We start from the raw sequence: 24373 nt of genomic DNA, 5'->3' as shown, positions 1-24373 counted from the left end.
TTTCCTTATTAAACCACCCTCCCTCACCATCTGATGGAAAAAAATTAAAACAGGACTCAATATTGTCCCTGCAGAGGAAGCCTTTATTGTAACATAAAATACACAATTTTGTGATTGCCCCAGGTAAAATTATACACAATACCTTTTTTTGGTGGCTAAATAGTAATCTGACTCAACACTAAAATATGTATCTGAAATAATTTCACAAAGTTTTAAAAAGAAAAATTATAAAAAGTAAAGTTCCATTTTAAGTTATATTCGCTTTTTCTCCCCCCCACCCCCTACAAAACCCTGCACGTAGCACACATGGAGTTGGAACACTTTGATGACTTCTGTGTGTGTGTCTGGGAGCGACTGAGAGGCTGAGGCAGTCAAGTTTTCCCATTGCCTCTTCTAGTTTGCAGGAACAGGGAGACAGGAAGTATAATGCAGATAATGATCACACCTTTCAGTCAAAAATGTCTCCCCACCATAGGCACAGCCTCAGGAAAATTGAAGACAGGTCAGCAACTGTACAAGCATGGGAACCCCACGCTCAGCACTTGGCCTCCAAACCCCAATGCCAACTGTAAAGTGAGAGCTCTGCCTACAGCATGCCCTAGGGCTGGGTCCACTACCAATATGAAAGTGTGTCTATCCCTGTTCCCCTCACTATCAGGGCTCCTGGGACAGCAAGAAGCACATGATGACGAAGCCTGAGTGATGGGCAGATGAGGGCTCTTTAAGACTGGGCCCGAGAGCAGTCAGGCTTCCTTTTCACCTTCCCCAACACTCCCATATCACAGGTGGAATTTTAATCAAATCTTGAGGGGTACGTAGGGGCTTAGTAGCATCCTATGTCAATGCTGGTATCAATGGAGGGGTCAAACCTGCTCCTCAGAGGCAGAGAGAGAGAGATTCTACTGCCTGGCATAGAAAAATAAATCAGTGTATGAAACCAAGCCAGGGCAAACAGCAGCTTTTAAAAGTCATCTTCCAATAAATAATTACTACAGAGAAATATTTTCCTTTAACATCAAAACACTGATAAGTTCAGAAGTTATTTTTGTAAAAAAAAAATATCTGTTTATTTACTCACATGTATAAAAATAAGGTTTTTAGAGCCATTCTCTCCTGGGCGTGGTCATGTCCTTCTTTTAGAGAGGGGGCCGGGGGTGACCTTGTAGGCTTAACCCGAAAGCTCTACCTGCTCCCGCCTCTTCCCACTTGCCTACCATAGCCCATTCCTTCTTTCTGGTGTAAAACTACAGAAGAAATGTGGGCAAAATTATGCTGAGGCTTTTTGTTTTGTTTTGTTTTCGCAGCTTACCAAACTTTCAGCAAACCTGCTGACTGCATTCCCCCAAACTACCAAGGCCTGACACCCAGCACCTAGTACCAGGTGGGCAATGACACCCACTGACCGTGCTGGCCCTGGGTTTGGACCATGTTCTTGCCACCCACACTCCAAGACATTGTGTGTGAACAGTGAAGGGAAATGAGGTGACCTGACACAGCAAGAAAGAATTTTGATGTCAGATTAGGGTAGAAAGGGGAAAACAAAAAGTCTCAATTTAGAAACAAAAACACCATTCAACATTTGCAAAAAGCCATTATCGATGAGCTTTCAGAAAGCCTTGCTCAGGGCAGAGGAAGGATGGGCAGACTAGTAGTGCACCCTCCTTGGGTGACAAGGCGACACTCAGCACCTTCGAGTCAGGGATGGGCATTCCACTCTGGCTGCCAACACGAAGGACATCAACACTGTCAGCTTCAGTTATGTGACCCTCTCTTCTTCCCTCTAGTCCATCAAACGTGTCTGCACATGTGCATACACAGAGGAACTGAGTGGCAGTCCCACAGAGTGAGAGGAGGGAGGGAGGCAGGCAGGGAGGGAAGCGGGGGAGAACATTAAGATGGGTTAAGCATTATTTAAAAAGCCACTACCCATCCCCAAACCCCTGACTCCCCTTGCCCCAACAACCCTCATATGTTGGCCCTTTTCCTATCACTATCCAGGAAAACGGCGGTGAGGGGGAGTGGGGAGGGAGGACTGGCTTGCTTTGTCAAAAGGCAGTTTCTACGTTTCAGAAGAAAAGCAGAGACAATCATGGTTATATAACAATTGCTTGGCAGACACAGTGACAAAGACTCAACGGAGAGGAAGTGCTTTCTCCTCCCTTTGTCCTTCTCTTACGTGAACATGTCAAGTTCAGCTACCCTCAAGACACGTGGCCAAATTCCAGGGTTCATGGAAATAACTGCCTTTTTGTACAAGGTTAAAACAACCACAGCATCTGTTTGCGGCCCCAATGCTATAGCTAAACTCTGGACAGCAAGGGGGAGAAACACCACAACGTACAAACTCACATACACACGCACACGCGCGCGCGCACACACACACTCCCTTCACTGGTGTCACCATGCATAGAAACACTAAAGTCACAACTAGTATTAACACTTCACATTATGAGTATTGTTTCCAAAGAGAAGCGATTCATGGAATTAAAACATCCACAAGAGTAACTCCTCTAGCGAGGACGAAGACGCTGAAGATGGAGATGAGAGGTCACGACTGTGCGTGCGGAATCCACTGAGTGTCCATCGGTCGGCCTAAGAGCTCCTCCACACGGCGCGCCACATCCATCGTGTCGTCCAGATCAAAGTCCCCGTCAGTGTCAAGGACGGGGTCAGGACTTGGGAGGGAAAGAGGAGATGAAGAGAAAGGGAAAGGCTGTCAGCGGCCAGTGAGGAGCAGCAGAGATTACCCCAAACCCGCAACCCACCAAGTGAGCTGCCCAAGACCACATGTACCCTCGGCTTCCTGGGAAAAGAACCACTTCTGATCTGAACACTGGAAGTAGAGTCCTTTGCTAGCCAGACAGAAAGGCTCAGACTACAAATACCCACCTTCCCAGCTGCCTCTAATGCTGGCTGTCTAGACAGATCTAAACTCCATCTGGTCCTTATACAGAACAAGAAAAATCTCCATTTTGGGAGCAGATGACACTTGCCCCACCCCACTCTAAACTACCAATAGTTCTGGTTCAATCTCTTCCACCTGGGCACGTGCTGGAGCCAGGCCTGGCTGGGTGGTCTCAGACCTACAGAAGCTCTGGATTCCTTTGCCCACTAGCCTTCCAGGGTCCAGCCTGACACCAAGTGCCCAGTTCCTCCCCACGGAGCCCCACGAGAACACGACTTACTTCTGCGGGTACATATTATAATGAGCCTGGGGGCACACGGCTGGAGAGGGGGCCTGGTCCATGTAGGTGGCACTGCCCCCTGCAGAGTCTGCAGATGTCACAAACCTGTGGGAGGAAGCAGAGCAGAGCCTCAGTGGCCTTGGGGCAGCAGGCGACTTGGGGAGAGGCTCAGGGACATCTTTGTGTCTTTTTCAGGTGTAGAAGGACAAAGTGCCCACTGGGCCTCGGGCTCCAGCTGCAGGAGTGGGATTCTGGGTACTGGCCCCATGGTGACCAAGCCTAGTTCCCTCCCTGGGGCTGAGCCAGGTTTCAGCGGGAAGGGAGCAATGGGCCCATGAATGGCAGAGGAGGGCAGCAGTGAGGGGTGAAGACAGCCAGGGGAGGAGGAAAGAGGCAACAGGAGACCAGAGCCGGACCCTGGGCACTTACTCAGGGACCACTTGCTTGATCTGTGGCTTCACGTATCCATCCACTGCTTTAGCTGCCAAGGGGGGAACAGTGATGAGAACCAAAGTTCTCGAATGAAGTAAAAAGGCAACCTCCCTTATGAATCACATATTTTCTTAAGATAGGACACAACCATCTAATGTTATCTTAGAATCTGACACAAGCACTTAACATATCAATCTGTTAGGAAGACCGGGCAGAGGAGAAGCCTCAATACTAGAACTGCAGGTGAACACATCCTCCGAGTTGGTGCGAATGTTTTAATAAATTCTTCAAATCACAGAAAATATACACTTCCATACAAATCAGAATCAAGCATTAATTGCATACTAACTGTAAAAAAATAAATATCTTTAAAAGTTTAAAGTCGCAGATGCCATAGAGGGACAGGACTTGCTCTGTGTCCTGCGGGACAAAATTAGGACCAACTGGTGAGAAGAGGACAAATTCTGAGTCACATAAGGAAAAATGTTGTCATATTAGAGCTGCCCTCCCCCCACCAATGGGCTGTCTCGGGAAGAACTGGTTTCCTAATCACTGGAGGTTTTCACGTGGAAGGCGTACAAACACGTGTCAGGATCACACAGAAAAATCTAAGCATTAGATAGGGATTAAATTGACTTGATGACCCTGGAAGTTACTCTGAGTTTCTACTCTTTTAGGAAAGGGAATTCAGGTCTCTGCATGCTTCTTCATGGCCCTAGGCGTGCTGCACCTGGGGATAATCTGATGGTCACTGTCCCAATGGAGTGTTGTCTGTGCCTTGTGGCTGCTTAGAAAGAATACTCACCACAGAATCCCACTGGGATGTGGCCGCTAGGGGACAAACCTGAAAGTGATCTGGCCAGCATAGTTACCTTTTTAAACCTTTTTCCATTTAAAAAAAAAAAAAACCCTGCAGCTCACTGCCAGAGTTCATTTAATGTCACGCGTAGAAATGCTACGTTTTCTAGGATTTGACGTTTTCAGCACTCGAACTACTAAAAACAGAATGCCATAAACAGAATGATGTCATTTTTTCCAAAGACTATCGATATATTAGAACGATGCAAAAATAATAATAAAAATGAGATATTTCATGGCAAACTTTGGGGGGTAAGGTTAGGACTAATCTGCACTCGAGTTATCTCAGGGTAAACACTGCAGACAGACGCAAGCGCCAACAGTGAGTATTCTGGGGCAACAAACAGGAAATGGGTTAAAAGGCTGATTACGGAAATGGAGGTAAGTAGGTAGTAGGAATGTGATAGTCTGAAGTCAGTGAATGAAGTTTTGTTTCCTGGGAATGTGAGTATCGGCATAAGTATATTCCTAACTAAATTATATGATGAAGAATACTCTAGAGTCAACAGGATGGAACAGCCCAGGGCAGTGAATGCTACGTGGTTCACAAATTGCTTGGTATCCTAACCTGCTTCTTCTAGGGCTACAAATGTCAGGGGCTACCTTTGCATAGTATCTCATGCTTTTTGTGCTTATGGTCTACAGAGAATTTTACAGATTGTCAAAAAAAGATAAAAACCAAAGAAATGTTATAAAAAATAGAATTTAAAAATCTAGATTAGCTGTACTAACAAAAAGCCGCAGTGATAGGTTTAATCCAAAATACAACATAAATCTAAAAATATTTTGGCTTATTCTCCACCTAGAAATATAACCACCACCTTAGGTTAGGAAGGCATGATATAAAAGACAGACTCTATAAAGGAAAAAGGTTGATAGATTGGGTTATATAGAAATTACAAGTCTCTGCACTTCAGCAAAATGAAAAATGTTAAAAGAACAATGACACACTGAGAAAAATATTTGCTATATATAATAAAAGGTTTATTTACTATGTAAAACTACTTATACATCATTAAGAAAAAAAGGAATTCCAAAAGAAAGATGAGCAAGGAACATGAACGCACTTCATGGAAAAAATACAAACGACCAATAATGTAGAGGTTAACAAACACAGGCTCTGGTGCTAGACTATCTGAGCTCAAACCCTGGTTTGGCCTCCTCCTAGCTTTGTGACCTTTGCCAAATTATTTTACTTCTTTGTGCCTCAGTCCCTCGTATGTAAAATGGGGTAGTAATGGTACCTACTTCACAGGCCTGTTTTGAGAATTAAATGAGATACCATATGAAATATGTTCAGAAGAGTGCCTAGCACACAGTAAGCATTCAACAAATGTTAGTTGCTATTAGCATTCTATTTATTATTATTGTTATTACCATTAGATAAAAAGGTGTTTTGACCTTACCTAGAATCAAAGAAGTGAAAATAAGAACTGAGATATCATTTATATGCTAATCAGACTGGCATGAAACGGATGGACAGAACCTATGACTGGCAGGGGGATGGAGAGGCAGATGCTCCAGCAGACATCTGTGGGAGCGAAAACGGATTCTGCTTTCTGGAGGGCAATTCCGCAAAGATGTGTCAAAATGCTTAAAAAGTATATACTTTTTGACACAAATACTACTTTAGGAATTTATCCTAAGGAAATAATTGAATGAGATGCATATACCAGCTTATCTCTATATTAATCATAACAAAAATCAGTGAATAACTTAAAATTGTAAAGATCTTAAATAACCAATATGGAATATATCATGGAATCACCATATAATGGAATCCTATGCAATTATTAAAATGACATTGTAATTATATTTACTGACCTAAAACTCTGCCTATGATATATTTTGAAAAAACAAAACAAAACAAATCACAACAGCTGATGTATGATATGACCGGAGCCTTTTACCCTGGACTCCAAGCCTGACATGATTTGGCCCGTCCTATTGCTTTGCCCTTATCTCCTACCACTTTCTTCCTTGCTCATCCAGCTCTAGCCTCCCGGGCCCTTGTGAGAGTTTTCAACCACGCCAACCTCACTTCCACCACAGGGATTTTGCACTTGTTCTCTCAGCCTAGAATGTTCTCTCTCTAGATCTTTAGATAGAGCTTCCTGGTCTATTCTGATGTCACCTCCTCAGGGAAGGTTTCTAGTGAGATGCTACCCACTATCCTCTTCTCTGTCACTTGTTTGTTTAACTTTGCTTATTTGTCTTCAAAGCATCCATCACTACATTTTTTTAATTTACTTATCTCACTTGTATATTTATTTCTTTACTTGTTCATTGTCTTTCTTCTGCTATTAGATTGCAACCTCCATAAAGGAAGTACTTAATAAACATCTGGTGACTGAATGAATGAATAAAGAATACATATCTATACAGACTGGAAAAAATTCACTAAATTATTCACAGTAGTTAATCTCTAGATAAGAGATATTGCATAATGTCTATTTTCTTTTCTATACTTTTTTGGAAATTTTACAATAAATCCATAATACTTTTATGCCCAGAAAACAATAAAACCATTTGTTTTGAAAAACGAAATTTTACCTTCCTAATTTTGTTGGATCTAAAATTGTGTTAAAAGCAATTTGTTCCCTTCGATTTGATATTTGGGGTTAGTGGCAGGTATGTTTTCTGTACGACTGAAGAATATAGCCCAGAATTTCCATCTGCCCTGGAAAATGCTCAAACAGCAGTAACTGAATATGAATTGTGTAGATTTTCATGCCAGATAGACAGACAGACAGACAGACACATACACACAAGACTAAAACAAAACCCAAATCACAACAAAACCAAATCAGAATGCGAACATTGTTACCAGTGGCAGGCTCGCATGGAACTGGTGTGTAATACTTGGAGTACACTTCATCTTTTGGCCGATCAGGGAACACGTAGATAAGGTAATTCAAGTCCCCCAAGCGGTCCGCCAGGGACCGGATAGAGAAGTCTCTGGTGGTGAAAGGCATCAGATTCCAAAACATTCTTTCCTCTAGATCAATAAACAGAATAATCATATTCTAAACACGATTTCTGAATAGGAAATCTTAATACCCAAATATACTACAATTTAAAGCTCTCCATTAAAATTGTACCAATAAAATCTTCATTTAAAAATAACGACAGGTTACAGATCAAGCAGCTGTTTTTAAAAGCCATGGGTAGATAGCTGGTAATGCACACACCACTTCCCTAGAGATCCAATGATCTCTCTCAGGTAGTTTCAAGTTCAAGTGGTATTCTGTCCCTTTCTAGAAGAAATTTCTTACTGACCCCCGATTCCCTGTAAAAAAGTACATAAGAAAGATAGGAAGCATGGCCATAGCCAGAGGACAGGTGAGCGTTATTAAACGCTATTAAAATCTTTAAATCACAGAAAACAAACTCACAAGTTACTCTTATCTTATTGCGAGAATAAGAGGAAAGATTCTTGGATGGAAATGATCGACGGCAATAGCCTTGTATAGTAAGGATAAAGGAATAATTAAAATAGCATATTATTTCTACTCTAAAGGATCCAAATCATCAATGTAATTTTTCTCTGAAATAGCTCAAGGTTGAGTAATAAGAAGGAAAACATTTCAAAAGAGAAGCAACTGAGATTTTGGACAGGACACTGTATTACAGGTAGCCAGATCACAGTTATACATTTGCGTTTCTCAAAATTAGTACTTGTGTTTCCCATAACAAGATTTTAAACAGGCTGCCGTGTTCCCTGCATCTGTGTCATGGTTACACATTTGTGCTTCCCATAATTAGTACTGGCCCCAACGAATAATAAGTACTCAATAAATTGTATGTTATGTTAATTTTGCAACAAAAGCAGCTAACTAGAGCACCTTGGCTGTCTCTTAAGAAAGGAGGAATACTCACGAGAATCAAATTTCCAAGCAATGGTGATGCCGCCAATTTCAGAGTCGCTGAATCTCAGCAGGAAGGTCCCATCAGGCTTGTTAATGAGTAGGTCATGGGCCTGTTGCTTATTCACGAAACCCAAAATAGCCCTGCATCACAAAGGCCAAAGGAGCAGAAGCAGAGTATGATTTTTTTAACGACCTTTGTACTCTATCATTGGCTTAAGAGCTGACTTAAGAAACGACAACACTCACCCATCATTCCAATGAGGCTTGAGATGTTTTTTTAACACTTCCATCACGCCATCAAACCACTGCCAGAAAGTGTAATTCCGTCCTGGTAAATTCTCCTGGTTGGAGACACAAAAAATGAACATAAGAAGGCAAAAGTAACACGTGGAATATTACCTGTAGACGCTTTAACTGGAAAAATCGAAAGGAAAGCAAACATCGACACTGTCAGAATCATACGAATATACAAGCCTTCATCCACTTGCCCAAATAAATGGTCCTGCCACTGAAAAAACACAATAGGAAAAGAAGAAAGCAGGAGGAAATATCACAGAGCAATTACCAACACCCATGGACCCTGCCACAAACACCTTCTCTGGACCTGGGCTGACTGGGCCTTTGCTGTTTTTGATGTGAGGTCTATGACCAGCAGCAGCATCACCCAACAGCTTCTGAGAAATGCAAATTTCAGGCCTCATCTCAGACCTACTGAATCAGAGCCTGCATCTTAACAAGATGCTCAGGGGCGGGTTGTAAATTTGAACTGAATTAAATCGCACTGGGAAGCCCCAGAGATTGCTTCATCACACAGCAGTTAACAATAATTATCAGCAAAATGCAATTATCTGATTCTAGGGGAAGGCACCCCGCGGGAGCCTGACTTTGCATGCCACATCGGGGACATCATAATCAATGGGACAGAGCCATGAAGCTCTGATCATCGCCAAAGCTTTACTTCTCATGAATTACATTAACGTTTGCTTTGTGCTGTCTCCTATATGAAAAGCACTGGCTGCACACAAAGCCCAATTTACTTAAATACTCAAACATGTAATTTTCTACATGAAAAGTACGTGGGTGTCCATCTATTTAGGAGCTTATGACTTTGGGCACATTTCGTTAGAGACAAGAAGCACAGGGCTGGGGCAGGGAGACTCTTGAAGACATCTGGTTCGGAGGGGCTAATCTCATGGCAGCCAGCCACAGGTCCCTCACCCTGTTGAACTGGGACCAGGACACGGACATGCTGTTGTAGTCCTCCAGGTGGCCGCTGCTGCTGTTGAACAGTTTCTGCGCCAGGAACACCAGATTCTCCTTGGTCAGGCCCCGGTTGCTCTGCACTTCAGCCTTGAATTTCATGTTGAGCGCATCACACAGCTGCGGCCACAGCACTTTGTCAGGCACGGCAAATGGTACCCTGCCCTGAGAGGGAGAGAGGCCAGAATCTCGTGAGAAAACAGTTGCAGATGTACTCCCTCGACCCGCAAAAGAAAAACGCTGACGGCTGGATGTAGTTACAAATGTTTATCTTACAGAGCCTGAGGATCAGTTCATACTTTCATAGGGTTGTGCAGTTCTAGGAAGCTCAAAAGGTTCATTTGACCTTCTTCACACACACCCTAAAGGGTAACTTTGTGCTGTCTAAGGTGTTCTCTAAATGAGCTGCTGAATGTGTGGTCCAATCCTACATTCTCAAAGCCACAAAAACAGAACATGATCAAGGTCTGGCTCTTCCACTGTACATTGATGGGAACAGAAATCTAAAAGACTGATTCCCTAGCTAAGTACAGAGAGAGAGAACATGTGTGTGTGTGCAAGTGTAATCCTTGCCCTTGACACCTTCTGCCAAGAACTCTGGCTCAAAGTGAAACGATGAATGGTAACTGCGAGATGGATGACTTTATTAAGAAATAGGTTAAAATATGAATCTTTAATAAACTGCTCTTCATCCCATTCAGCCACAATACATTTTAATTATTACAAAGAACTTTTTTGACTAGGCAATTCCTTCCAATGATATGTAATTTAAAAAGCATAGAAGGTTATACAGTGAAGTCACTTTCCTATCCCTGAGTCCCCTAGCAACTCAGTTCCTCTCCCCAAAAACATGTAATCTAGTTTCTTGTGTATACTTCCAAATATATTCTATGCAGGCCAGCAAATATATTAATTTTTCATGAAAAAAAATGCAAATGGAAGCATAAAATCCATACGTTCTACATCTCCCTTTTTTCACTTAATACTATAATTGCGAGTAATCACATCAGCACATAAAAATATTCCTCATTTTCTTTTGTGGCTGCTAAATATTCTACGGCATGGAAGAACAATAATATATTTAACCTGATCCCCACAGATGGACATCTATGAATCAGCCTCCAATCTTTAGCTATTACAAACAGTGCTGCAATATACTTATATCATTTGACGCATATGCAAATAAATATATCTGTAAATTCCTACAATTATGTATTTATTTTAAAACAGCAGAGGATGTACATTAGTTATTAACATACTGAAAAATGTTAAAAATGCTTATTAATTAGACAAGATACTTTAGTAATGACATGTTGCAGAAGATGCCAAAGTTACCGGGGGAGTGAGATCTGTGGACAGGCAGGAAAGGAAATGAGAGATGTGGCAATCCTCCCCAGGAAGCTTATCAGGGACATGATGCAGGCAGATAGTTTTTAAAAGGAGCCTCAAACCCAGAGTTTGCATTACACATCAAGGAGTACAAGCGTGGTAGATTTCTGATACAAATCTCACTTTGGCAGCAAAAATATTGCTCTCTAAAAAAAAATCATTGAGAGTGTATGACTCTTCACAGAAGACACATTGCAGAACATACTTTAATGTCTCAAATAAGAACTATAACCCTTTAATCATGCTTTTACAGACTAATCTCTACAGGAAATAGGCAACACATAGAACTTTGCCTACTGAAGTGTTTTGAAAATACTCATCAAGCAGCACACCAGTGGGATTCAGAGTATCTGAGTGCACAGATCCGCAAAATCATATTTGTCCCTTTAGACAAAGTATCTCATTCTTCATGAGAGCCCTGGGATGAATCACAGACTCTAAACTTTTGAAAAGACATTAAATGTCACCCTCATTTATTGGAAGGAAGATGACAGGAAGCAACTTCTAAGCTAAAATAACCTCCCGAGAGGTCTAACCGCTAGAAAGAACCTAGGAGTCCCAAATTTCCTTTATGGGTTCACCCAAGGACTCAAAAATAATGTTTACTGAGTACTGACTATGTGAGAAGAATTTTGTATGTTATCTAATTTAATCTTCTCAACGATGCTATGGAACATTATCATCCTCATGTGGCAGACACTTAGGGGAAACTTAAGCTCGGGGTAAAGTGAATTTCCCATGGTCAAGGAGTCAGGAAATGGTGGGGCTTGAACTGAGACCGTGGCCTGACTTCAAGCCCATGCTCTTTCCATTTTCCATGTTCTCTCTATTCTGTCTCCAGCGAAGGAAAACAACATTTTTTTTTTCCTATGCTCTTTTGGGGGATAACACATGAAAGAGATTCACGACACAGTGAGACAAGACAGTGAGACCCACAGGCCCAAGGAATCCACTCACAGGCTCTGCGAAAGCATTGTCCCAGAGAACAGTGGCCGTCGCATTGTTGTCCTGGCTGCCGTGGACAATCACCACCACCGGGAGGGACAGGGTCTAGAAAGACACAGGAGAAGGGCTGAGCACCCACAAATCGCCCATTCTTCTCCTTCTCTTCTTTTTTGCTATCACGATGCAATCATTCTCCCCTCGAGTTTCAGTAAATGTCACCCTTGGACACAGAAAGTGAATGGCTCCAGGAATAATATGATTTTTCCACATAGGCACGATCTTAGAAATTTTTGATATATGAAAAGAGATTTTATTAGATATTTCTAAAGGATGGAGTACACTCTCAAAGTTACATGGAAAACAAGAGAGAGAAAAGAGAATGGAGACATTTCGGGGGGTGGGGCCTGGAAAGCAAGTAACACATGTCTCAAATTTATTACAGCTGTTACTCAGATTCATCCTGAGTGATGTTTCTCCTGATTCATCTTCTACTTATGTCTCCAACTATTTCAGTTTGTTAGTGTTTGTTCCTTCTTAAGAGAATCTAAGAGATACAGTTCTAAGGATGAGGTCTCCTCCCTTACTGTTTATCAGTAACCAAAAGGAAGACACTATGCGATCAAAACAATTCTTCAGTGATATAAAGTACAGGCATGCTCTCGCTCACACACTCATACACAGTGCTAAGGGAGAGCTTTACCTTGACTTGAAAAACCAGCTCATTTCCACCAACACTAAACTGTGACTCAAACAGGATTGTAAATTTTTCTTCTGTTACCGACTCTGCTCCACGACGGTCAGACCTCTTAATTCGCTTCAGGGACTGCAAAGGAGAAAATTAAGGTGACGAAGCCCTCACGCAGACAGGAAAAATCCATTCTTCCTCTTCTCTCCATGCTCACCATGTTTCTGAAGTGGGCGCTGAGGGTGCCAGTGGCTTGGTGATACTCCATCACACAGCAATTGTTCAAGATCTCTCCACTGTAATCACTGCAAGTCAGAGAGAGACGCAAATCTGAATCCACACATGGTCTCAGCTCACACGGGATAGAAATACAGTCGGGGTAGGAGGAAACAGAGCAGGTTGTTACAAATACATCATTCAGAGGAAATGATAGCTCCACAAAAATATACATGAAATATACAAAAGTTTTCTTAAATGTATTCTTATTAAGTGAAACCAAATCATATTTTCACAGAAGAACTCAAAAGGGCTAATAGCGCTCCTACACAGGAATGGCTGGGCCCAGAAGCTTCCTAGAAGGATCACTTTTTCCTGTCGTGGGGACTCGAGGAAAGGGGCAGACAGACGTGAGGGGGGCACGCGTACTTGCGTGTGTTCTCGTTCTTGAGCAGGGACTTGGCCTGTTGCTCGCTGATGATGGTGGCTTTCACCTGCGGGGGGTTCATGTGCACGTTCAGCTTCCCGCCCACCAGCAGGCGCACGGTGGCTGCAAACTTGGTCTGGGTCTTCAGGACCTGAGGGGGCTGCTTCTCAATGATGAATGTGCTGTGGGGACACAAGTGACCAGATGCGGCCTCAGGAGACAGGGCTCTGGTCCCTCCTCCACGTGGGGAGGGTGCCTTGAACGGGGCTCAGCAGGCAAAGAGAGAGCACATGGCAGACACCCTGTTCCCAGGGAGACCACTGAGATTTGGCGGGGGGATGATGGTGAACGGGGAGGCAGGGAAACGAACTCAGCAGCTGGCGTGGGCTGCAGAGGAAAAGGACAGCCCATGTGGCAGTGACAAGAGAGACTGGGCAAGGTCAACGCCAAGCAGCCACAGCAACTGGGGACAGAGGGGATGGGGTGTGAGGCAGAGAGAGGCAAGGATTCAGCAAAAGCACCCCCTGCCTCCCCCATGCCAACCATGTGGGGGGCCGGGCGTGCCCAAGGGCGGCAATCACCTGGTCACCAGGGCCGAGATGATGTCTGTGATGGTGGCGTTGACCTCGGCCAGCATCTCCTCCACTGGGCCGGGGATGGGCAGCTGCTGGCAGAGGTGCTCAGCTCTGCGGATCTGCTGCCGGTTCTGCCAGATGATCTCGGCCAGCTTCTCACACCTGCACATGAGCACCAAGGCCGACAGGAAGGACAGGGTCTTCACCCCATCCCCGGGGAAGAGCCCCCAAGACCCAGCTCCACCATCACCCAGGAAGCCCTCACCAAGAAGGCTCTACACCTGAGCCACCACTCCCGTCCACTGAGCAGAGCGGAGCTGCGCTGCCATCCAGAAACAGAAACACACCGGAGGAGCGACCCTGATTTGGGCTCATCCAGCCTGAGCATCACTCTGCACACCCGCCCTGCCCTCCTCCCCAACACAGGGACTCCCTTCCTGGGGGAGGAGGCATGATTGGGGGCACCAAAGTCTGGATCAGGAACCAGAACCACTAGTGAAATAAGACCTGTCACAGGACAGAGTGAGCCAGCTGCGCGTGGAAACACAGGGGCAGAAGCAGCAGCTGGTAGCACCACCCTGAGCCCCTGCCCGCTCCCCACACCCATTACCAGGACTGCAGCACGTCCAGGCTGCCCTCGGGGGGCCCTCCGTTCCCGGCCAGCTGCTGCCTGCGCTTCCACTGGATCAGTTCGTCATCCAGAATGATGGTCTGCTGCTTGCGCAGCAGCTGCAGCGTCTTCTGGTGCTTCTCGGCCAGCTCCTGCAGGGAGTGGGGAGCAGGCTCTTCTGGGCTCCCAGAGAACGCCCTGCAGGGCCTCACTCAGGAGGCAGGGCTGCCCCTCCCCCTGACCTGCTCTGCCTCACAAGCCCCCACAGGGAAGAGGGGCCTGTGGCCTGCAGCTCTGCTGGGTCCTGCTCTCTTCCTGGCTCTAGCCCTCTCTCAGGTCCCCTGACAGCTTGGGATGTGGACCCCCATGCCTGAGAACAGAGGGACGCGGACCCCACTCACCACGCGGTACTGCTGCAGCGTCTGGGCCTCGCGCTGCAGCCAGGCCTCCAGGGACACCTGCTTCTGCTGGAGGGCCGTCTCCCGGCTCAGACGCTCCTGGGGGTTCAGCTGGGCCAGCTGGGTGAACTGAGCTAGAGGAGGGGACAGGAGACCCACGACCGTGATCTCCCAGCTTCCAGCAGGAGGTCAGAGAAGTCACACTCACCTGTTCTTCAGGCAAGACCCTTAAAGGACACGTCTGACTGGTGGTAAGTTGGGGCTCTGGCAGCCCAGAGTGCCAGCGATGAGTGGGCTCCACTCCCCAGCCTCCCAACTCTGAGCTCCCCTCTAGGAACCGGGGAGATGGAGGCTTGGGGGTACAGCTGAGCAGGATCCTACCCTGCAGCCTCCCCTCCCACCCTAGCCCACACAGCTGGCTGCCCAGCTCTCCTCAGGCCACACAGTGGTATAGCTTGGGGCCACACTGCCTGTTTGGAAGTACGCCCTGACTGGGTGAACTCGACAAATCGCTTCACTATCCTGTGCCTCAGTTTCCCCATGCGTATAATGGGAGGATCTTGCTCCCTGCCTCAGTGGGCTGCTGTGACAATTAAAAAGTGATGATACGGAAAATGCTCAAAAATCTACCTGGCACATGGAATCTCATCAATGGCAGGAATAGGGAGTCAGTGAGGCCTCATTATACTTTTTTTAAAAAAATCAGTTATGACGTACTTAAGACATAAGGAAGGTGAAAAGAATAATGCAAGGAACACCTGTGTAGCCATAATCCAGCTTAAGAAATAAAACATTTCCATAGTTAAAGCCACCTGTTCACCCTCCCTGGCTTGTAAACTCATCCTTCCCATCAAAGGGAACCACTACCCTAGATGCTGGGATGATTACACACTACCAATAGCCTTTTTGAACGTCCCAGTGTCTTTACTTGGGCTGAGCCAAGAAGATGTGAGTGTCAGCGTGTCTTGGTCAAGTTCCTGGCAGGCCTCTGAAGGCCATGTCACAATGACCCAGGCCCTGCCCCATGGACATACAAGCTGGGACAGACCAAAGCAACTGTAGACAGCCAGGAAAAGCCCAGAACTAGAGACTTCAGAAATACGCCTCCAATCTCACTGCAGGGGACAGAGCAGGAAGAGCAATGTCTAGTATGCAACACAGCAGAGAAGTCTGGACAGCCACCTCAGGGATCCTGTCACTCACAGGGAGGTGGCGGTGACTCCAACACCTGGGCCCAGCCTCCCTATGCAAGTGACCCAGTTGGGCCTCTCTTGGCAATTTGCAGAAGCTTCTGGGAAGGACGCCAGGAGACGTGAGGCAATTGTCTGCTCTACTGGAGGGAGCTGAGCCTTCTCGTACACAAACAGATCAATAGCCTGTGTTTCTGATGGGTGAACTCGATCAATGACACTGAACTGAGGTTGCATGATGGGTACAAACCCAAACCAGAATCGAAACCTAAACCTATAAATAGAAAACAAAAAACCCAAGAATAGGATAATCAATAAGATCAACCAGTCCAAGGCTTTGGGTAGAACCAATAGCCTGAATCTCCTGACCCTAACTCCAGAAGTAGGCTCTTCTCTCTGGGGTCAGTCTGGAGTGTAATCAGATGGAAGAAAGATAGGCTAGAATCATCCCACCAACATCTACTCAACCCCTACTATGGTTCGGGCAATGTGTTCGCCTCAGGGTACAGAGACATAAGACACAGTCCCTTCTCAGAGAATTTATATTCTGGTGAGGAAGGCAGAGTTAATAAATGATAATCAATACAGTTGTGAGATCAAGCCCACATGCATGGTATTAGATGAGCACACAGCATATGAACGTTTTTATGGCTGGTTGGTTGAGCAAAGGCTTCACTGAAACTTTGAGCTGGGCAGGCAAACAGGGAGAGGAAACTATGAAGTCACACTGCCAGGTTCCCAGAAGGACAATAGGGGGTGCTGTTGGGGCTCCAGAGCCTCAAGACTGACTCAAGTTCTCTGTACTCAAGTATGAAGCAGGATTTAGACCAGGAAGGGAGCTTTTGTCTACAAGGGCTACTGAGGTGCATTCATGTGCTCTGCCCCTGGATAGCTTCTCTGAATAATCTTAGAGAACAACATGACGAGTTTGTCACCACGAACACAGCCCTTTGCTCTTATACTGGCCCTGCTTAGAGAGTTTAATATTTCAAAAGCAGCCTTTATAAAATGCCTATTATGTACAAAAGCATTGTTTGGTACTGTGTTCTTGACTGGAAGCTCCTTCCCGCAAGAGGACCAGGAGCTCCCTGGGTATGGGAGGCCTGAGTGACATCCCCATCTCTTAAGGCAAGCGCTTGAATTGTCCCCCTCCTAAGTCTCATCCTCCTAGCACTGTCTTCAGTGCAAATGATCCCCTGCTGTTCCAGAGAAAGGTAACTGCTTCTCTTCCTATAGGGTCTGAGCTTCTCTCTAGTCCTCACTCCCGGCCTCACCCTGGATCCTCAGGCTCTCTTGATACTGGATGATGAAGTACTCTTGAGTCTGCTGCAGCTTCTTCAGTTCATTCTCCGTGTCCTGCGTGACCAGTCGCAGCTCCTCAAATGTCTGGTTGATCTGAAGGTGTTTCTGGGACATGGTGTCAGCAAGACTTCCAGATGGAGAGGTTCCCTGGAGACAGACCGGGGGGAGTGTGCAGGCAGCAGTGAGCTGGGCAGGGACAATGGGAGCACACCTCGGGCCTTAATCCCAAGGAAAAGCCAATGCTAGCACCTGGGCTGAAACCCCAAAAGCTAAATTCTGAGTCAGAGGAATTATAAATGTTACTTGTGAGAATTGGTGTCGAGTGGGATAAGAGGAGAAACAGGTGACCTGACAGACTATGGCACCTCCATAAAGCGTACTAGAAACTTCTATTGTAGTTCTGACCTCCGTCACAGTATCCCAAACAGGGTCCATTTAATTCCCTTCGAAGAGACTAGAACTCAATACGTCCCAGGAGTTACCCTGGTTTTCCTACTAGTGATGATGACTCCTCATTCCACATTCTTTCATTGATCTGATGCCATGGACTGTGCTAGGTGCTGGGGACGCAGTGGGGAACAAGGCTTTGTGAACACATGTCATCTGTGTCCTCACTCAAGACCTTCTTGTGACTGAAGGAAGAGGGAAGATAGGGAACCTCTCATAGGTGGCATCCTGGAGACTCCAAAACAAAGTTACAGGGGAGGCATCCACAGGCCTTGGATCCAGCCATTTAAGTGACCTGGTCTGATCCATTCCTTCAACACCTGGCTGAGAGGGGGCTAAGCAGAAGTCTTTCTTAAGTAATCTCACCTGAATATAAACATGATTTTACCCCAAAATTATTCAGTTGGGGGTAAATTATTTTGCACTTGTTCACATTGTTTTGTGGTTGCAACCTCATCAAGGTTATAAATCAGTTAAGATCAGAGAACAGTCTTCTATTTCTTTTGTGCCCCTTAGGACAATGCTCTGTTTTAGAGACATCAATAGAGGCACACAGAGTTGTTACAAAACCGGGTCCAGAGAGAAGTGGGCAAGTAAGGACTTTCCACTCCGTTCCCGATACCACTTGGGACACTCACATTGTTGGCTTCTCGGACCAGCCTCTGCTCATTGTACAGAATGTGCCGGATGCAGCGGACCAGCTCCATGGGGCAGCGGTCATACGTGTTCTGAAAGAATTTAAGAGCAGATATCATTTTGTCACATTCCATGCTATGGGCCTCACCCCACCTTGGAGGAGACTTCTAGAGACACGATGCTGTGATCATGATGCTGCTCCTCCAATATCAACGAGGACAAGAAAAGCACATCATAGGAAATCCAATTATAGCAAGAAAGTAAGATTATTTTATTTCTTGTATCCTAATTTGCCTAAAGTGCTAGGGTATCATTTTTGGAAACAGGATAAATAAATTTCAAAAAGGCCATATCATCTGGACACCACCTTGATACCCTGAGAAGGACATAACATCACTTATTTAGCATTCTGATGAGATTGTGTAACCTGCATCTAATCATAAAGAAACGTCACACAAACCCCAAATGAGGTACATTTGATCTTTAAAAAGTAGAGGAGCTGAATTATTTTAAAATGTCAACGTAATGAAAGACAAAGAAAGGTTGAGAAACAGTTCCAGATTAAAGTACATTTAAGAGACATGACTAGATGTAATATGTGATCTTGGACTGGATCATGGGGGTAAATGCCCTAAAGCTGCGGCCCCCAAACTTTTTAGCACCAGGGACCGGTGCTCCTATGAGAATCTAATGCCTGGTGATCTGAGGTGGAGCCGAGGCGGTGATGCTAGTGCTGGGGAGCAGCTGCAAATACAGATGAAGCTTCACTCGCTCGCCCGCTGCTCACCTCCTGCTGTGCAGCACAGTTCCTAAAGGGCGACGGACCGGTACCAGTCCTTGGCCCAGGGGTTGGGGACTTCTGCCATAAAGGGTATTAAGTTAGTTGACAAAATGGAAATATAGACATAAGATTACCTAAATTTAACTACCTCAATGTTAAATTTACTAAATATGATAACTGTACTATAACTATGTAAGAGAAGGTTCATATTCTTAGAAAATGGACACTGAAGAACTTTGGGGCAAAAGGACATGATGTGTGCAACTTACTTTCAAGTGATGAAAATGTGTGTGTGGAGAGAGCATATGACGAAGCAAATGTTAACAACCTGGGCATAAGTAGCGGTTCTTTGTATCGCTCTTACAACTTACGATAAATTTGAAATCATTTTCAAATACAAAGTTAAGAAAGGCTACAACCACGGAACCAAACAATAAGATCTTTATACAAGTAACACGTAACTCAACAACTCTGAGTTGAAGAAGAGAAAGCCAATCTCTACAGGAAGTATTAAATGACAGATGAGTCCCTCCGAGGTAAGTGAATTAAGTGTGACCCAGAGTTCACACCCACCTGGAGCTGCGTGGCATAGTGCCCCAGCTTGATCTTCAGTAAGAACCCATCTTCCCCCACTTGGTGCTCCGCCTTCTTCTGCAGCTCCTGCACCAGGCCCTCCAGGAGTTGGGTGGCCTTAATGTTCTCCTGTGGATTATCAAGATCTATTGAGTCCCTAGGGGAAAAAAATTACATACATATGTATACATACATGCACATGAGCCTGTACAAATGCAGCCTCAACGCATCACATCTTTTCTTTGGCTAATGTGATTTCTGTATAATGCTCACTGCAAATTTTAGCAAACAGTTCCATTCAAATTGACTAGATGTCTACATTAATCTATCCTTAACTCACTAACTACCTCAATAGACTCTAGAGTAGTACTTTTTTTGACCATGTACTGCCCTTTCTCCTTCCTCCTGCCGACTTGCTCTGGTGCTTATGCTATCTGCTTCTTGGAATGGAGGGAAAGGGAAAGTGCTTTGTGTACACTGAAGGAAATAAGGACTCTGATAATTTCCTATTTATAGTTACCCCTTGATGGTGTACAGGCACAAGGACAAGAATATTCTACATGTTTTTTCCAGCCTCGACTACTTCTATGTGTTGCTAATTTCACAGAGTATTTCTTAAGTAGTAACAGGTGAAACATTTATTGCTATTTCTAAAGAGCAATTTGACGTATTGGAAATGAGATATTAAAACAGAAAATGCCTACAAGATTTAGGACTTGTAGGCAACACTTACTCTTCCAGTGAACTAGAGAAACCATTCTATGGACTTCGTATTAATTCAGAGCCGTTTAACTGGTGACAGGGTTTGAGTGGCCTTCCCTCCCTTTCCTTCCTTCTTTCCTTCCTCCTTCCCTTCCTTCCTTCCTCCATTCCTTTTCTTCCCCCTTCTCTCCCTCCTTCTATTCTCACCGTACCCCGCCCCCTCCCCGCCCCACACACCTCAACTCTCTCTCTCTCTTTTTAAACAACTTAGGCAACTATTGCTTTTGGGCAGTACTAAATTACTCAGCTCACTGAAGAAACCAAACAGCTGTCAGATTGAAATAACATTCAATTACTGCTGCCCAGGTCTGGAGTCAAATAAGAGATCTGGTGATAGCTAAAAGACACCAACCCCTGAGGTCAGTTAGCAACTAATTTCAAACAGAAGCACAAACAGGTACACCAAAACACTGATAACAGACTTCATCAAATAATATGCTCAAATCTATACTTGGAGAAGGCAGTCGAGAAAGCCAGATTCTAAATGTGTATGCTCTATGTACTAAATAAAATATATATTAAATAAAGCCTGAAAGGAATGAACTATGGCCCTGTGCTTCTGTTTTGACTGGCAATAATACTCCTCGTCTGAGGAATCCGTTCTTGAGAAGATCAAGTCTCTGAGCAAAACTCATGGAAATCAAGTAACGGTTCTTGTACTTAATTCTCTGCTTAAAAACAAATTTTTTTTCTTAGCATAAACATGAGAATTGAAGATTTTTTAAATTAAAATCATTATTTTCTTAAGAAAATCAAAACTAAATAAAATTTCAGACTTATCGGGGTGATCACTTCATAATGTCTAACCACTATGTTGCATACCCGAAACTAATGTAATATTATATGTCACTGTAATTGGAAAAAAAAATTTTTTAACTAAATAAAATTTAGATTTCCCTTAATTATCAACACAAGACTTTTAACGTTCATTCAGTAAGAAGACTACATGGAAAACCTACTAAATGAAAACATAAATCAACAGAAACTTCCTACTAACTTTTTTTCTAAGCTCTTCCCAGCATTAAAACAGAAAATGAAAAGGAAATGGAAAAAAGCACTAAGCAAGGTGCAACTGATGCGCTCACATTTAGCTCCTTTTTTTTTCTCAGTTAATTACATGAGACTGAGATTTTTTAATTGCCTAGGAAATTGCCTTCCTTTCGTGCTAACTTCTGGAGAGAAATCTGCTACTAACGCATGATTGTGATTATTCCAAGACAGCGTTACTGACGGATATACAGCCTCCCTCAAACAGTAACATGAAGGCTGTCTCCTCCCAGCTCTGCCAAAGAGGACCCCCCCACTCACGATAGTGGAGGCCTGAAGTATCTGAAAAGTATGCTGGATCTGACTGACAGACTGGTAACCAACCAACACGTTCCCAGGCCCTGAGCAGAGCAGCAGACAGCCTGCTGCCTGGCGTGCAATAATGTCGATTAAAAAGCTTTGTTATCAGTCTACTGCACTGTACTAACTCTAAAAGAATTTAAAAACAAAATTTCCCCTAAATCTATAAACAGTAATTTGAAAAATAAGAAAAATAAAGATGCTTTCTAAATCTGCCACCAAGATGTAATTATTGTTAATATTTGGGTGTATCGTCTTTTAGTTGTGTGTGTGTATGTATACACATTACATATAGATTTAAAAACACCAATGTGTCTATTGTTAAATTTGTTAACAATACATTTTATTAAATTATGTGCGCAAACATACCTTATCTGCCCCATTCAGCACTAAATTCTACATAGACAAGGGCTTTAATTTTTTCATATGAACTCTACCTCCTACAACACTGCTAGGCACCCTGTAGGCACTCAAAACACATTTGTTAATTCTTTTTTATGAGTAGCAATGCTCCCATGTTTTTAAGCAGAATTAACTCTTAAAGGGAAGAAATCCTATTTTAAAAATCCCAAGAGTCATTCCATTTTCCTAACTCACATAATTTTTTTTAAACGTACAACTTTTGGAGTCTCCATCCTATTATCTTTCCAATCAAACTTCGATATGCTTGTGCTTCACGAGATATGATGGAGAAAACCATTCACTTACCACGCTTGGCTTTCAATCCACTGGGATAAATAATGGCGCACCTCAATGGGGAAATGCTGGCCGTACAATGCTTGCATCTGGTGAAGGGCATCTCCCTGCAGCTGCTGGGCTTGGATCCACACAGCCATGTTTATAATCTGCTAAACAAACAGTCAGTGGTTTGGGTGGGTTTCCGCCCCCCCCCCCGCCTTTAAATCCACTAGAGTTAATATTCACATAATTATAAAAGCTAAAGATAAATGCTTTTAAGTCTTTTTGGATTGACCGAAGATCGGTATTCTGGAACTGAATTTTAGCTTTGGAATGTTTTCAGAATGTAGATGTTCAGTGTGGCCATGGAAAGCTTTATAACTGAGTCTGTGAAGCTCCAACTATAAAATGTACTGAATTCCTATAAGCCAAAGGGCAAAACCAACATTAGGAGAACTGCCTATAGCATCACAGACTTTTCTTGAAGCAACAGTAAGTAGCATTTCAACAAAAATGATAAATAATTAGCACGGGGATTTTTTTTTTATCGCTTGTTTTAGATTTGGTATTTTGACTTTTAAGAAATACAGTAAACATACTACCATTCTGAAAATGACCCAGTAAAAGAAAAGTGAAAATATTTAAAGCATGGGTCGAGTCCTATGTATTACCACTAGTAGGGCACAGATTTATTTGGAAAAATACCCCAAGGTTCACCTTCTAAGTTATTGCTAAGGAATTTATGAAGCGATGTTGTGTTAAATTATAGCCTTTAAAACAATACATCCCACCTCAGTCAGAAACAAATACCATTATATTTCAATAGTGGGTAGGTTTTTAAAATAAGCTCTGAAAAATGATTTTATAAAACTACCAAGATGCCTTCTCTGACTCACCTGAGAATTTTCAATTCATTTGGCAGAAACTCTCTGGGCTTAAGCAGATTGTGGCAGCAACGTTACTTTCATCTACGCACAAGGGACTAAACCAAACCTTGCCCTAACACTCTGACCCACAATGTAGAATTTGGTGTAAGGCAGGGCTCTCCTGGATCCCATCCATAACGATTTGGCTACTGATTTGCACAGTTCTCCCAAGAGCTATGCTACAGTTAGGATCCAGTGAATTAGACCTTGATTTTGTTGAACACCAGGGACTACACGTGTGTTAGGAAACAAAACTCCCGTCTCAGTTAGTTGTTGTCCGATCACGTAACACTGAGCTATTTATGGGATGAGTCAGTTAGCCAACAATGAGGTGTGGGGTAAGTGCCAGTTACCTATTTTAGACTTGTGCAATGCTATAGAACACTTGAGAGGTGTATAGTTTTATTTAGGGCTTTCAGGCATTAAGACTGGGTTAACTGTAAGATCACCCGAGATATCAAATTTCAATGGCTGCGAGTTTACTAGGAGAAAGACTGGGATCAAAGAGCTCTCTCCAGAAACAATTCCATGTTATAATCAAACATCTGGAACACATTTAATTATACGATGTAATTTTTAATCAAATAAATCAAATCCCAAGACTTTGGAAACTTGGAACAGATACTAAAGCATGTTTTTTTGGATAAAAGGTAAAGGAATGGATAGATGAACAGATGGATGAAGGTGCTTAGGCATTTATGTGTATGGTAGAACAAAAAAGGAATGAAAAAAAGAATGCAGGTATTAAAAATAACGTCTCTTTTAGTGGTAAAGAATTTGTAAGGAATAGCGCTTAATGAATGTTTGAGTAATACCAACAGGCAGCAAAGTTATTCTGCATCCTGCATTCGTTAACTGAATTGACCCAAGAGACGAAAGAAG

At 43.8% G+C, this 24373-nt stretch overlaps 1 protein-coding gene across 5 annotated transcripts in view; it reads right to left on the bottom strand.

Moving 5' to 3' along the window:
• Window positions 1-62: 62 nt before the first annotated feature.
• LOC120611100 (signal transducer and activator of transcription 5B) overlaps window positions 63-24373 on the bottom strand; it is a 54489-nt gene continuing 30178 nt past the window's right edge. For 2 of the 5 annotated variants that reach the window (XM_039873446.1, XM_039873448.1), the window contains exons 2-19: window positions 22596-22732; window positions 19779-19935; window positions 18427-18516; window positions 17314-17488; window positions 14853-14983; window positions 14452-14603; window positions 13848-14003; window positions 13269-13448; window positions 12841-12928; window positions 12639-12761; window positions 11951-12043; window positions 9563-9769; window positions 8591-8685; window positions 8355-8485; window positions 7303-7473; window positions 3615-3666; window positions 3186-3290; window positions 63-2675 (exon numbers count right to left, since the gene is read on the bottom strand). In XM_039873446.1, coding sequence (XP_039729380.1) covers window positions 2549-2675; window positions 3186-3290; window positions 3615-3666; window positions 7303-7473; window positions 8355-8485; window positions 8591-8685; window positions 9563-9769; window positions 11951-12043; window positions 12639-12761; window positions 12841-12928; window positions 13269-13448; window positions 13848-14003; window positions 14452-14603; window positions 14853-14983; window positions 17314-17488; window positions 18427-18516; window positions 19779-19935; window positions 22596-22723 — 2361 coding nt within the window. In that variant the 5' untranslated portion in view covers window positions 22724-22732 and the 3' untranslated portion in view covers window positions 63-2548. Of the gene's footprint in view, window positions 2676-3185; window positions 3291-3614; window positions 3667-7294; window positions 7474-8354; window positions 8486-8590; window positions 8686-9562; window positions 9770-11950; window positions 12044-12638; window positions 12762-12840; window positions 12929-13268; window positions 13449-13847; window positions 14004-14451; window positions 14604-14852; window positions 14984-17313; window positions 17489-18426; window positions 18517-19778; window positions 19936-22595; window positions 22736-24373 lie in introns of those variants that run through there. The other 3 variants (XM_039873447.1, XM_039873450.1, XR_005655080.1) reach the window with 3 other exon arrangements.

This window comes from Pteropus medius, unplaced genomic scaffold (assembly GCF_902729225.1).
Source record: "Pteropus medius unplaced genomic scaffold, Ma_sr-lr_union100, whole genome shotgun sequence".
Classification (NCBI taxonomy): domain Eukaryota; kingdom Metazoa; phylum Chordata; class Mammalia; order Chiroptera; family Pteropodidae; genus Pteropus; species Pteropus medius.
This window is presented reverse-complemented; position numbering and strand designations above follow the sequence as displayed.